The sequence below is a fragment of the Hemiscyllium ocellatum genome, chromosome 22, assembly GCF_020745735.1.
Source record: "Hemiscyllium ocellatum isolate sHemOce1 chromosome 22, sHemOce1.pat.X.cur, whole genome shotgun sequence".
Taxonomy (NCBI): Eukaryota; Metazoa; Chordata; class Chondrichthyes; order Orectolobiformes; family Hemiscylliidae; genus Hemiscyllium; species Hemiscyllium ocellatum.
Genome location: NC_083422.1, coordinates 52,540,617 through 52,553,445, shown reverse-complemented (window position 1 = coordinate 52,553,445; position 12,829 = coordinate 52,540,617). Strand labels below are relative to the sequence as shown.

The 12,829-nt window shown below is 44.2% G+C and overlaps 1 protein-coding gene across 1 annotated transcript in view; it reads right to left on the bottom strand.

The window, feature by feature from the left end:
* LOC132826529 (golgin subfamily A member 7B-like) overlaps positions 1–12,829 on the bottom strand; it is a 32,453-nt gene that overhangs the window by 12,923 nt on the left and 6,701 nt on the right. The window contains exons 2-3 of the mRNA XM_060842496.1: positions 9,095–9,220; positions 3,353–3,505 (exon numbers count right to left, since the gene is read on the bottom strand). Of these exons, the coding sequence (XP_060698479.1) occupies positions 3,353–3,505; positions 9,095–9,220 (279 nt within the window). The remainder of the gene's footprint in view (positions 1–3,352; positions 3,506–9,094; positions 9,221–12,829) is intronic.

Genomic DNA, 12,829 nt, shown 5'->3' with positions numbered 1-12,829 from the left:
TTCCCATGGTCAATTCACCCAACCTGCATACTCTTAGGAAACCAGAGCACCCAGGGAAACTCGCTCTAGGCTGGAATTGAACCAGGGTCCCCAGCACTGTATGGTAGCAGTGCTAGATGCCAAGCCATCGGGCTGTCCCCAATTCACTGTCACTGAAGCTGCAGAATCACTGCCTAAAGACACCATCCCTCCTGGATTATGAGGACAGATCCCAAAGGAGCATTTATCATCAGCACTGAATGCTGCAGAAGGACATGTTGATAGAGTGACATGAAACAGAGTGCAAGGTGCTTGTTTTGGAATGCAGATACTAGCATAGATCAGGTGGGCTAAATGGCCTGTTTGCTCAGTAAATTCAAAGTAGGCACCTAACCAGTTCCTCCTCCCTGTTTTTAAAAGTCCAATCACCATTCATGAAAAAAAATCTAACTGTTCTTAAATTTCGCGAGTACAATGCGTCAATTATATTTAGCATCTGAGAAACAAAATCAAATCCTGGCTCCCCTCTAATTTTTCACCCTCTTAGCCAAGCTCTTCCCTATTAATCTATATCACATTTGGCTTCATCCTGGAATTAAAAAGGTACTTTTCAAAACAGAGGGAATAAATGAGAAAGCAGGTTCACATGTAGATTGTATTGCTGTCAACAATGGCAGTCTGTTTCTTGTTAGAAAGCTGAAACACCGCAAAGGAGATCAAATGGGCTACTTTATACCCACTACCATGGTCTCTTGGTGCCCAAGGTAGGGCACACTTTGCCAACATACCTTCTCCGGTAACCCTTCATTAAAGTAAATGAAACAGCTCCAAGGATATAATCACTAAGGAGCTACTCAACTGTGACCACTAGCTAGCGCAAGTCTTCTCAAGTGTTTGGCTTCTTGCATTAGCGAAACCCATTTGATCAGAACTCGCCATCTCCAGTGGCCAGGCATAAAGAATTCTGGTGACACAGCCAGACTGCAAGCAACTGGGCATCAAGCATCCAGTACCTGCTCTCCTCTCTGTCACCACCAAGTCTCAAAAACAGTGTGCAGAGACCTTGTAAGAAAGGAAGCTACAAGGGTGAGTGGGTAAGAGCAATGGCAGAAATCCACCTTCAGCCGACATACCAACCACATCGGACCATACCAATTACAAGCAGGAGTAGACTACTCTGCCCCTCCAGTTTGCTCTGCCATTCAGTCAGATCATGGCTGATCTGATTACTCTATATTCCCGCCTACTTCTGATAACCTTTCACCCTTTGCTGAACCAAGACTCTATCTACCTCTGCCTTCAAAATATTCATGAGGTGTTGGACTGGGGTGGACAACATTAAAAATCACAATACACCAAGTTAAAATCCAACAGGTTTATTTGAAAGCTCCTTCGTCAGGTAGCAGAGTTCCCAAAGCTTATACTTCCAAAATATTCAAAAACTCTACTTCCACCATGTTTGTGGGGAAGATAGTGTCAAAAACTGATGACCCACTGTGAGAAAGAAAATTCCCCATACCTTTGTTTTAAATGGGTGACCCTTGTTTGGAAACAGTGAACTGGAATTTTAGATTCACTCGCAAGAGGAAACACCCTCTCCTCATCCACATTTTGTGAAAGAAACTGCTTTTATAGAATGGCGACCTTTAGTCCCAGCATGCAAAGGGGCAGCGAAACCTCTCCATCTCAGGCATTGAATGTTTCATGTGCACTGGCTGCAATGCCAGGGGTACAGATGTTTCTCCAAAGCTCTGGACACTGGGTAAAGAACTCCCCCATTTTACTGAAAATGTTTACAGGACATACAATGAGTATTTTAAACATGAGGAAACCTGAAAGACAAAGGTGGCTACTGTCTGTATCTAAGGTGTCTTCAATGGACTGGCATTGGATTTATGCTGGTTCAGACCTTGTAGAATCGACATTAATTTTTCAGACTGTTAGTCTGACTGACCTATATCTTCCTTAGAGAGATAGTATTCCCATTGTTTGTAAGAGGAGTATATTGAGTATAATTTATTAAGTACAGGAGTCGGGAGGTCATGTTGCGGCTGTACAGGACGTTGGGGAGGTCACTTTTGTAGTACTGCGTATAATTCTGGTTGCGCTTCTATAGGACAGCTGTTGTTAAACTTGAGAGAGTGCAGAAAAGATTTACAAGGATGTTGCTGGGACGGAAGGGTTTGAACTATAGGGAGAGGCTGAATAGGCTGGGGCTGTTTTCCCTGGAGCATCGGAAGCTGAGGGGTCACCTTATATAAAAGTTTATAAAATCATGAGGGGCATGGATAGGATGAATAGTCAAAGTATTTTTCCTAGATTGGGGAGTTCAAAACTAGAGGACACAGATTTAGGCTAGATTCCCTACAGTGTGGAAACAGGCCCTTCGGCCCAACATGTTCACACCGACCCTCCGAACAGTAAACCACCCAGACCCATTTCCCTCTGACTAGTGCACCTAACACTATGGGCAATTTACCTAACTTGCACATCTTTGGACTGTAGGAGGAAACCGGAGGACCCAGAGGAAACCCACGCAGACACAAGGAGAACGTGCAAACTCCACATAGATAGTCATCCAAGGCTGGAATCGAGCCTGGGTCCCTAGCACCGCGAGGCTATAGTGCTAACCACTGGGCCATCGTGCCACCCTTGTTTAGCGCAAAGGGAAAGATTTAAAAAGGATCTGAGGGATAACTTTTTCATGCAAAGGGTGGTGCGTATCTGGAACAAGCTGCCAGAGGAGATGGTGGAGACTGGTATAATTACAATATTTAATAGGCATCTAGATGGTTACTTGAACAGGAAGGGTTTAGAGGAATATGGGCCAAAAGCTGGCAAATAAGTCTAGGTCAGATCGGAACGTCTTGTCGGTGGGGATGACTGGACCGAAGGGTCAGTTTCCGTGTTGTGCCTCTATGACATTATATAGATAAGTGGCAAAGATCCATCAAAAGGAATATTATGTAAGAAAGTGTGAAGTTGCTCAATTTGGCAGGAACTAAAAAGAAGCACATTATTCAAACAGTGAGAGACAGCAAAGCTCTGAGATGCAGGGGAATCTGGGTGGCCTCGTGCATGAACCATAAAAGTTAGTGTGCAGGTGTGGCAAGTATTCAGAAAATGAATAGAATGCCAAATCATGTCAAATTGACGATGTTCCCTTTTATTAGAACTCAGCAATCACTAATCAATATTTGAGATGAACGTCCAACAGAGGAGACCGAACTGGGTAGAAAGAAAGCTGTGTTAAAGAGCTGAAAGGTCATCAGCTAAACCAAAGCAACTTCGATGCACTGATTTCACAAGTTTACCTGCTCAGCTGCAAAACCTGTGTAAAACACATTGACGTTTCTCGCAGTTCCTACGATACCTTTTCATAACGGGTCTCCATACAGATGAAGATGATGTAGGCTGTAATACAAGCCAGGCAGCCTTCAAAGTAGGATGTCCCACCGATTTTCTCTGCTTCAGCATAGTAGCTGTTCAAGGTCTTCACTGTGTCTTCAAAGTAGTGTCTTTCAACCTGAAATATCAACAAAGACAGATAGTTGTAGGGGAGGGAAGCCCAATAACTCATGGTCCATTCCCTCCTTAAGCAAATGTCAGCTGCAGAGAAAATCCGGGATCTACTCTCAGTGAGGATCCATGAGGACCATGTGCCTCGGACCTTACTGTCTGATTTTTCCTCTCATGGTCTGACCTGCTGTGGAGCCTACTGCCAGGAAGATTAGGTCCGAGCAGAATTGGCATAAAACAAGCAAAGCACAACCCCCCACCGCCCCTGCAGAAATAGCTGCTCTTTAGCAACTCTGTCTGATTCTTTAACCATCAATGACATCAACCCATCCAAGGAGGGCAGGCTACAACATAAAAACCAGAGGAGTTCTGCCACTCACAACAAGAGAACAAGTGCAAAGCTTTGTCTAAGACTGTATTTAATGTTGAAAAAAAGACACACTGTCAAAGATACTTAATCTCTCACACCCACCAGGACAGATGCAAGAATGTCAAATCTCAAAAGGAACAACAATTTATACTGGATTGGAAAAGGATGCTAAGTGGTTGTCCAGGCAATGCTGATCGGTGGAGATATTGCCATGGAGAATATACCAGGAAACTGCTGCTTCTCATTACTTTTGTTTAATTCAAAAACAACATAATAACTGGACAGTTTCTTTTGTCTGTCGAGGAGAGGTCCCTGTGTATAAATACATATAGCTCCCCCTATCTGTGTCTCAGAATTGATTTTAAATTCACTGAGGGAATTTATTGCCCACAGTGAGAAGTTGGCCACTTTTCTGAATACAGTGGAATGGTTTGTCAGGCTGTTTCACAGAGCAGTTAAGAGACTGCCACATTGCTGGGGACTGGAGTCACTTAAGGATTAGACTAAGGAGAGCACGTGACCTATCCCACTGGCCAATAGCAAACACGAATGGGACTTTCCGACAGTCCAGTGTTTCCACTGCCGCTGTTACTGGTTCTGGCTTTTTATTCCAGGTTTATTTAGAAAACTGAAATGAAATTCCTTCATCAGATTTGAACCCAATGCACATACAGTAGGAGCACATAAAGGGCTAGAAGATGTAGGAACAGAAGTAGGTCATTCAGCCCATTGAATCTGCTCTGCCATTCAATGAGATTTTGCCGATCTGATGATCCTCAACTCCACTCTCCTGTCTTTTCTCCATAACTTTGTGGGTCTCTTACTGATTAAAAATCTGCCTCTCTCAGCCTAACCACCCAATCTCAACAGCCCTCTACCGTAAAGATATTACCGTCAGAGAAGAAAATCCCTTTTAACTTGGTCTTAAGTGGGTGACCCTTTATGTGAGACGATGCCCTCTGGTTCCCGATTCTCTCACAAGGGGAAACAACCTTTCCACATCTACTCTGACAAGTCCCCTAAGAGTCTTGTCTGTTTCAATAAGGTCGCTTCTTGTTCTTCTAAATGCTAATGAGTACAGGCCCAACCAATCAGCCTCTCCATGTGAGACAGTTCATACCCAGGATCAGTCTAGTGAACCTTCTCTGGACTTTCTCCAATCGTTCCGCAGATATGCGGATCAAAAGTCATCACAGTATTGTAGCTGTGGTCTGACTAGCACAGAGTATAGTCTTAGCAGGACTTCCGTATCTTTAGAGTGGTGCTAGAAAAGCACAGCAGTTCAGGCAGCATCCGAGGAGCAGGAAAATCGACGTTTCGGGCAAAAGGCCTTCATCAGGAATCGAACTGCTGTTCTTTTCCAGCACCACTCTAATCCAGAATCTGGTTTCCAGCCTCTGCAGTCGTTGGTTTTCACATTCCGTATCTTTACACTCCAAGTCCCTGTGAAATAAACGCCAACAGTCTATTAGCTTTTCCTATTTCCCACTGAATGTGGACACTCTTTCTCAAGAGCAATTAGGGAAGGGTAATAAACACTGGCCCAGTCAGCAAAGCTCACAGCCCGTAAATTAATCTGAAAAATCACCTAAGCCTCTATATACCTTCCGGACCAACATTCAGAGTCATACAGTAGGGAAACAGACCCTTCGGTCAAACATGACATCAGGCTGATCCTGGTGATCCTCAATTCCACTCTCCTGTATTTTTCCCATACATTCCCCAACCAAGTTTCCCAAATGAAACTAGTCCCATTTGCTTGCCTTTGGCCTGTATCCATGCTACGTCAGACGTTTCTCCTTACCCACAGCCCCAACTATTCCTAATTATCAAAAACCCACGTCTTCTGGCTATCTATCGCCTGCTAACTGAAAGAACGTCTCCTCACATAGCTTATCAAAATCCCTCATCACTTCAAACTCCTCTTTTGAATAATCCCATATCCTTTCATCATTTCAGCATCTTTCATCAAAGAAAACACCTATCAATTTTGTTCTGTGCCCAAATTATTGTTTGTGATTTTAAATTCTAATAGTAACATTGCGACTGTACTTCTTTGAGTCTATGTTTGTGGCCATCAGATTCAGACTGCTTGGAAAAATAAGAATTGGCAGGACCTGAGACCTATTTAGCTCATCCCACTGTGCCATGGTAATGCAGAGGTTGTGTTATTGGATTAATAACTCACTCTTCAATTTCAGAATCTTTCAGCCGCAGTTCAGAAAGGAAAACCAGCCACGATTCCTGCCTCCTATTGAGAGTATTTAAAACAAAAACAAACTGAAGCAAATTAACTGTTCAGCATGTCTAACATGTTTGTAACAGCGCAATTCTCTAACTTTATAATACAGCTTGGGAGTAATGAACAAAGTGGATTTTAAAAGCTTCTCCCTTTAGGCTTGTGCCAAACTTTGTGGGGTGTATCACAGGACGGAATCAGTGGCAACCGGATGTGAAATTTTCGACGCCAACTCAAACATCGAGGCAAATTAGTGACCAAAGTGATGATTAAACAGAGGTCTGTCAGAGCAGCATTTGGCAGTAAAACCAAGGACCTCCAAGCCTTTGAAGTTTATGATCACAGCAAGGGATCCATTAGCTCCTCTGGGACTGAGAAAGATGTAACGAGTTAGTAGGGTTTTGCGAATTACTTTCAGGCTGATTAATTCGGACTGGATGTACAATGCTTTCAATCCTGGATTCAGGCAGTCACTGCTGTCTGCATCATCATACAATACAGGAGGGTCATCAATGAAGGAGCTCACTCCTTCAGAGGCACAGCAGTCACCACAGGGTCAACTCAAGGTGCACAATTTCAAAGTTGGAAGGTGCAAAGTCAATAGGACAGCTCCCGAAATGAGCTGTGTAAGGTCATGAGGGAAACAGAAAGTGTGAGCCAGTGTGGTATGTGGGGGGGGGGGCGGGGGGGGGGAGTGGGGTAATTCAATGAACCAGGATGTTTATTTAGCTTAGTTAAGAGATGATTTCTGAGCAGGGTTGGAGTGGCACAACTCTCTAATCCAGTTCGCTGGCCAGAGGATTCCAGAGATCCCACGAGCTAAACATTACTGGACGTGGAATGCGTAGGTCAGTCACTGTAGGCCATAGGAGTTGGAGGGGTGGAGTGGGTATGGTGTGTTTAGAGGGTGATGCATTGAGGTCTGGACCTTGCCCGCACTTACTAGGCTATATGGTTACAAACCCTCCCTGTTTCCCACTCTCCACATCACAGGGAGTGGAAAGTAATGGGGGCTACACACAGAACCCACTGTCTCATACTATCCCATCATATCTTTTCTATCTCTATCTACTATATCAGATTATTTTATTATCCCATACCCCTCAATCAGATCATTGCTTATTCTTAAACGATTTTCCACCCCTCTCCCCCCAACACTAATGCGGACCAAGGGACAGGGGCCAATTTTACCTACATTCCTACAGCAATGACTAATTACCCAAGCAGAGGCCAAGAATTAGAGGGCCAATTATAGGGATTCTCGAATAGAACTGACTTAGTGTTCAGACATAGTTTTTTCACAACTTATTCACAGGACATGGACACTGCTGACTAGACCAGCATGTATTGCCCAACCCTAATTGCCCTGAGGGCAGTTAAGAGTCAACCACATTGCTGTGGGTCTGGAGTCCCATGTAGGCCAGACCAGGTAAGGATGGCAGTTTCCTTCCCTAAAGGACATCAATGAACCAGATGGGTATTTTTCCTGACAACTGATTCATCGCTATCATCAGACTCTTAAATCCAAGTACTTATTGAATTTAAATTCCACCATGTGCTGTGGCAGGATATGACCCCCAGAACATTATCTTGGTTTCTGGATGAACAGAACCACTAGGTCATCACCTCCTTTAGGATCACATGTGTGATGTAGGATGGAGGCATCACTCACCGGACCAGCATGTATTTCCTACCCCAGTTGCTCTTAGATACAATAGTATGGCTTGTTAGCCCATTCAAGAGGCCAGTTAACAATCAAACATATTAGCTGTGGATTTGGTGTCACATGTCAGCCAGACCAGGCAAGAGCACATTTCCTTCCTGAAACGAACCAGATGCGTTTGTTTTGACAATCAACACTGTACTCACGGTCATCTGTTATTTTCAGATTTTTCTTTATTGCATTCAAATTTCACCATCTGCCTCAAACCCATGTCAGCAGAACATTATCGTGCTCAGAGTGACTAGTCTACCAACAGTATGCTTTCTTTGTTCTGCCTTGGTAGCCAGTCTGTCTCTGCTCAACATGACCCAGTTCTCTGTGCTGGAATGGAACACAAGTGTTGTTGTTCTGAAGGTTTCAGAGAAGTAGCAAGATGTAAAAGGAACTTTTCACTGTCAGCCATCAACACATTCAGAACGACAATGCGAGCTTCTATCCTTTTGCAATTCCCAATGGACCAATCATTAATTTGTTTTTCTCAGTGAACATCCCTTATGATGGAGGGAAGGTCATTGATGAAACAGCTGAAGATGGTTGGGCCAAGGACACTTCCCTGAGAGACTCCTGCAAAGATGTTCTGGAGCTGAAAAGACTGATCTCCAACAACCATCTTCCTCTGTACCAGGTATGACTCCAACTGTTGGAGAGTTTGTTCCCTGACATCCATTGATTCCAGTTTTGCCAGGGCTCCTTGATGCCACACTCAATCAAATACAGCCTTGATGTCAAGGACCATCACTATCCCCTCAACTCTACAATTCAGCTCTTTTGTCCATGTTTAAACCAAGGCTGTAATGAGGTCAGGAGCTGAGTGGCCCTGGCGGGACCCAAACTGGACATCACTGAGCAGGTTAATGCTGATAAACTAGGGTTCTGCTTGATAGCAGTGTTGATGATACCTTCTACCAGTTTACTGATGATTGAGAGTAGACCCGGTAACTGGCCGGGTTGGGCTTGGCCTATATTTTGTGTATTGGACATAGGGGAGCAGTTTTCCACTATGTCAGGTGGATGCCAGTGTTGTAACAGTACTGGAACACTCTTGGCTAAGGGAGCAGGAAGCTCTAGAACACAAGTCCTCAGTCCTGCTTCCAGAATGCTGTCAGGGCCCATCGCCTTTTCAGTATCCAATGCCTCCAATTATTTCTGGATGGCACATGGAGTGAATCGAATTGGCCAAAAACTGACATCTGTGATGCTGGGGTGTACTGGAGAAGGCCAAGATGGAGGCCTCTGCAAATGGGAACTGAAAACATTAACCTACCCGACTCTCCAGCTCTGGCGGAAACTTGGTTTGAAACTGGCACAGGATGCCATCTGTGTAATCTCTCTGGATGAAGACTTTTGTTGCCAACGAGGCACTCTGCCGTAACTCCTGAAGATTGTGAACCTGGAAGGGAGGGAAGCAAATCAGACCGTGAAGATATTGCAGGGCTACAGGGCCAAATCCACAGATGGAGGCTCACTGGTAAATTACACAAGAGTTCCTGGTGTAGTGTTAAAAGATTAAATTGTGCTACCTCTCGGGACATTAATGTAACATTAAAGGATTAAACTGTACTGGCTTTCTCCAGATGCTGAACATTCTGGAAGTGGATGGGGATGACAGCCAGGCAGGAATGCAGATGACTCCCACTCCATTTAGACAGTCATTTGCTACCACTCCCCTACTGTTATCTAATTAAACTCTCATTCAGTCCCTTCCATTCAGAAATACTTTCATGGCCAATCAGGTTTGTTTGCGTGATCATCCCCGATACTGAAGCATATTATATCTGCATTGTCTGGGGAAGTAGCGGAGCCAGACCTCATTGCAGGGCTGCCCCAAAGCTAGGACATATCACACCTACATTGTCTTGGGGAATCACTGAATCAGGAAATCGTTTGCATAATGATCCCCTGAATTAGGGCATTTGCATTGACATTATCTCCGAGGATGACCTCATCCTACCACTGTACCTGGGGTAACATGTGGTTATGGAGGTGGGGGGGTGCGAGAGTGGCCAGAGTATCTGTGAGCATTACCAGCTGACCTATATAAAGGGGATGTGTTTCCTTTATTCGGGACCTCATTTTGACTCGACCGGCAAAGAGTCTCAAAGGGGTCACCTAGCTTGTACAGGCTTTAATAAACTTTAACTGTTTGCAGAAGTTGGTGTGTGTGAATTGCATCTCGTGATTGAAACCTCAGGAAAAGAACCTAACACTAGTACCAACTGAGACACAGTTGGCACATGTTTGTAAGATCAAAGGCCTTGGGACATTATGTTGAAGTTGTACAGGACATTGGTAAGGCCTCTTCTGGAATACTGTGTCTTGTTCTGCTTGCCCAGTTAGAGGAAGGATATTATTAAGCTGAAGAGGGTTTGGAAGAGATTTACCAGCATGTGGCCAGGTAAGGAAGGTTTGAGTTATGAAGAAAGGCTGGATATGCTGGGACTATTTTCACTGGAGCGTAGGAGGTTGAGAGGTGACCTGATAGAAGCTTATAAACTCATGAGGGGTTTAGATAGTGTTGATGGTAGTTGCCTTTTCTCTAGGGTAGGGTATTCCAAGACCGGGGGCACATGTTTAAGGTGACAGGAGACAGATTTTAAAAAGACGTAAGAGGCATTTTTTGTTGCACAAAGGATGGTTTGCGTGTGGAATGAACTTCCTGAGGAAGTAGTGGGTGTGGGAACAATTACTATGTTTAAAAGACATTTGGATGGAAAGAACAGTACAGCACAGAACAGGCCCTTCAGCCCACGATGTTGTGCCGACCATTGATCCCCATGTAAGGTAAACCTAATGTATGAACCCTCAAATTTCTGTGACCATATGCATGTCCAACAGTCTCTTAAATATCCCCAATGACCTCGCTTCCACAACTGCTGCTGGCAACGCATTCCATGCTCTCACAACTCTCTGCGTAAAGAACCCGCCTCTGACATCCCCTCTATACTTTCTGCCAAACAGCTTAAAACTATGACTCCTCATGTTAACAATTTCTGCCCTGGGGAAAAGTCTCTGGCTATCAACTCTATCTATGCCTCTCATTATCTTGAACACCTCAATTAGGTCCCCTCCCTTCCTTCTTTTTTCCAATGAAAAATGTCCGAGCTCAGTCAACCTCTCTTCGTAAGATAAGCCCTCCATTCCAGGCAGCATCCTGGTAAACCTCCTCTGAACCCTCTCCAAAGCATCCACATCTTTCCTATAATATGGCGACCAGAACTGGACACAGTATTCCAAGTGCGATCTAACCAAAGTTTTATAGAGCTGCAACAAGATCACACGGCTCTTAAACTCAATCACCCTGTTAATGAAAGCCAAAACACCATATGCTTTCTTAATAACCCTGTCCACTTGGGTGGCAATGAATAGGAAAGAGTTGGAAGGATACAGGCCAGGAGCAGGCAGGTGGGACTAGTTTACTTTGGAATTATGGTCGGCGTAGACTTGTTGGGCCAAAGGGTCTGTTTCTGTGCTGCAAGACTCTGGCTGTAGGTCCCTGACTCTAACAACTGATAGGATGCCATGGTCTCCTCATGCCATCATTTCACCGCTGCTCATTGAACAGTGGCTTTACTCCTTTCATTTGCAGGTCCTCACCTTAGGGGAATGCAAAGTGGATTATTTTGTTTGATTTTTTTTTCCCCAAACCAGCCCCGCACTTGGAACAGTGAAGAGGGAAGACCCATCTCCTGGGTTCCACATCTTCCTTCAAAAGTATCAGGCTAGGTACGTCCAAATGACCCAAATGTGAACCAAAAACCAACAGGAGATGGAACTAACTAGCAGCACAAACTACGATTGCTCGTAGACAGTCACCCGACAGGAGAAAACTTCAGTGTTGTGGTAGACAGACATGTTGCCAAAGCTTTTTATCTTGTGCTCATCAGGACAAAAATGCAAGAACGCCAAATTACAAATGATCACATCAATTTACACCACAGGAGAATAGGATGCCAACTGGCTGGATATCTTTTATTTTTATTCTTTCATGAAATGTGGCCATCACTTGTTGCCTGTTCTGATGGAACTGACAGCTTCAGTGTATCTAGAGTCACATATAAGCCAGACCATGTAAGCACAGCAGATTTACATTCCTGAAGTATATTCACAAATCAGAGGGTTTGACAACAATCAAGCAATGCTCTGGCCATGATTACTCAGACCAGTGTTTTCTATTCCAGATTCATTAATTGAATTTAAACCCAGGTGGGATTTGAACCCACGTTCTCAGTGTATTAGCCTGGGCCTCTGGATTACTAGGCCAGTACATTACCACTGCACCACCACCTTACCAACTAACCAAGACATTGCTACAGTAAAAAAAAAGGGGAACTATAGGCTCACCAATCTACTATAATAATTAAAACAGGCCAATTCCTTTTGTTTGCAGAGAATGGGTCCCTGATTATGAAAGTGCAAGGATAAATGAGCCATGTTACCAGCTCATTTTATCTGATTATCTTAAATTGGTTGCTACTAGCTGTTAGCACACTTGGACTTGCTCAGCAAGTGCTACCCAATTGTGGTGTGATAAATGACAGTAGTCATTTTCTTCTGCACTTTGCAAACATGGGCTGTGTGAATAGAGTCTACACTCTGCTATTACACACAAACAAAAGAATGGGCTGCTGGATTTGATCAGTTAATTACTGGGACAAACAGTGGACCTGTTGGCACTGAAAATCATACAATTCAGGTTCTGGAACTGATTGCTGTGCGTGGACCTCAGAGGTCCCAATGGTCGGAAAGAAAATTATAGGGAACGCTATTTGTGACTCATAACAAAGATTATCCCACTGAAAAAAACAAGGATTCTAGGAAGAGAACAAACCAACCAGGGGAGTTAAGGGCAAAGATTAGAGTCAAAGAGATGTACAGCATGGAAACAGACCCTTTGGTCCAACTGTCCATGCCGACCAGATATCCCAACCTAATCTAGACCCATTTGCCAGCACTTGGCCCATATCCCTCTAAATCCTTCCGATTCATATACCCATCCAGA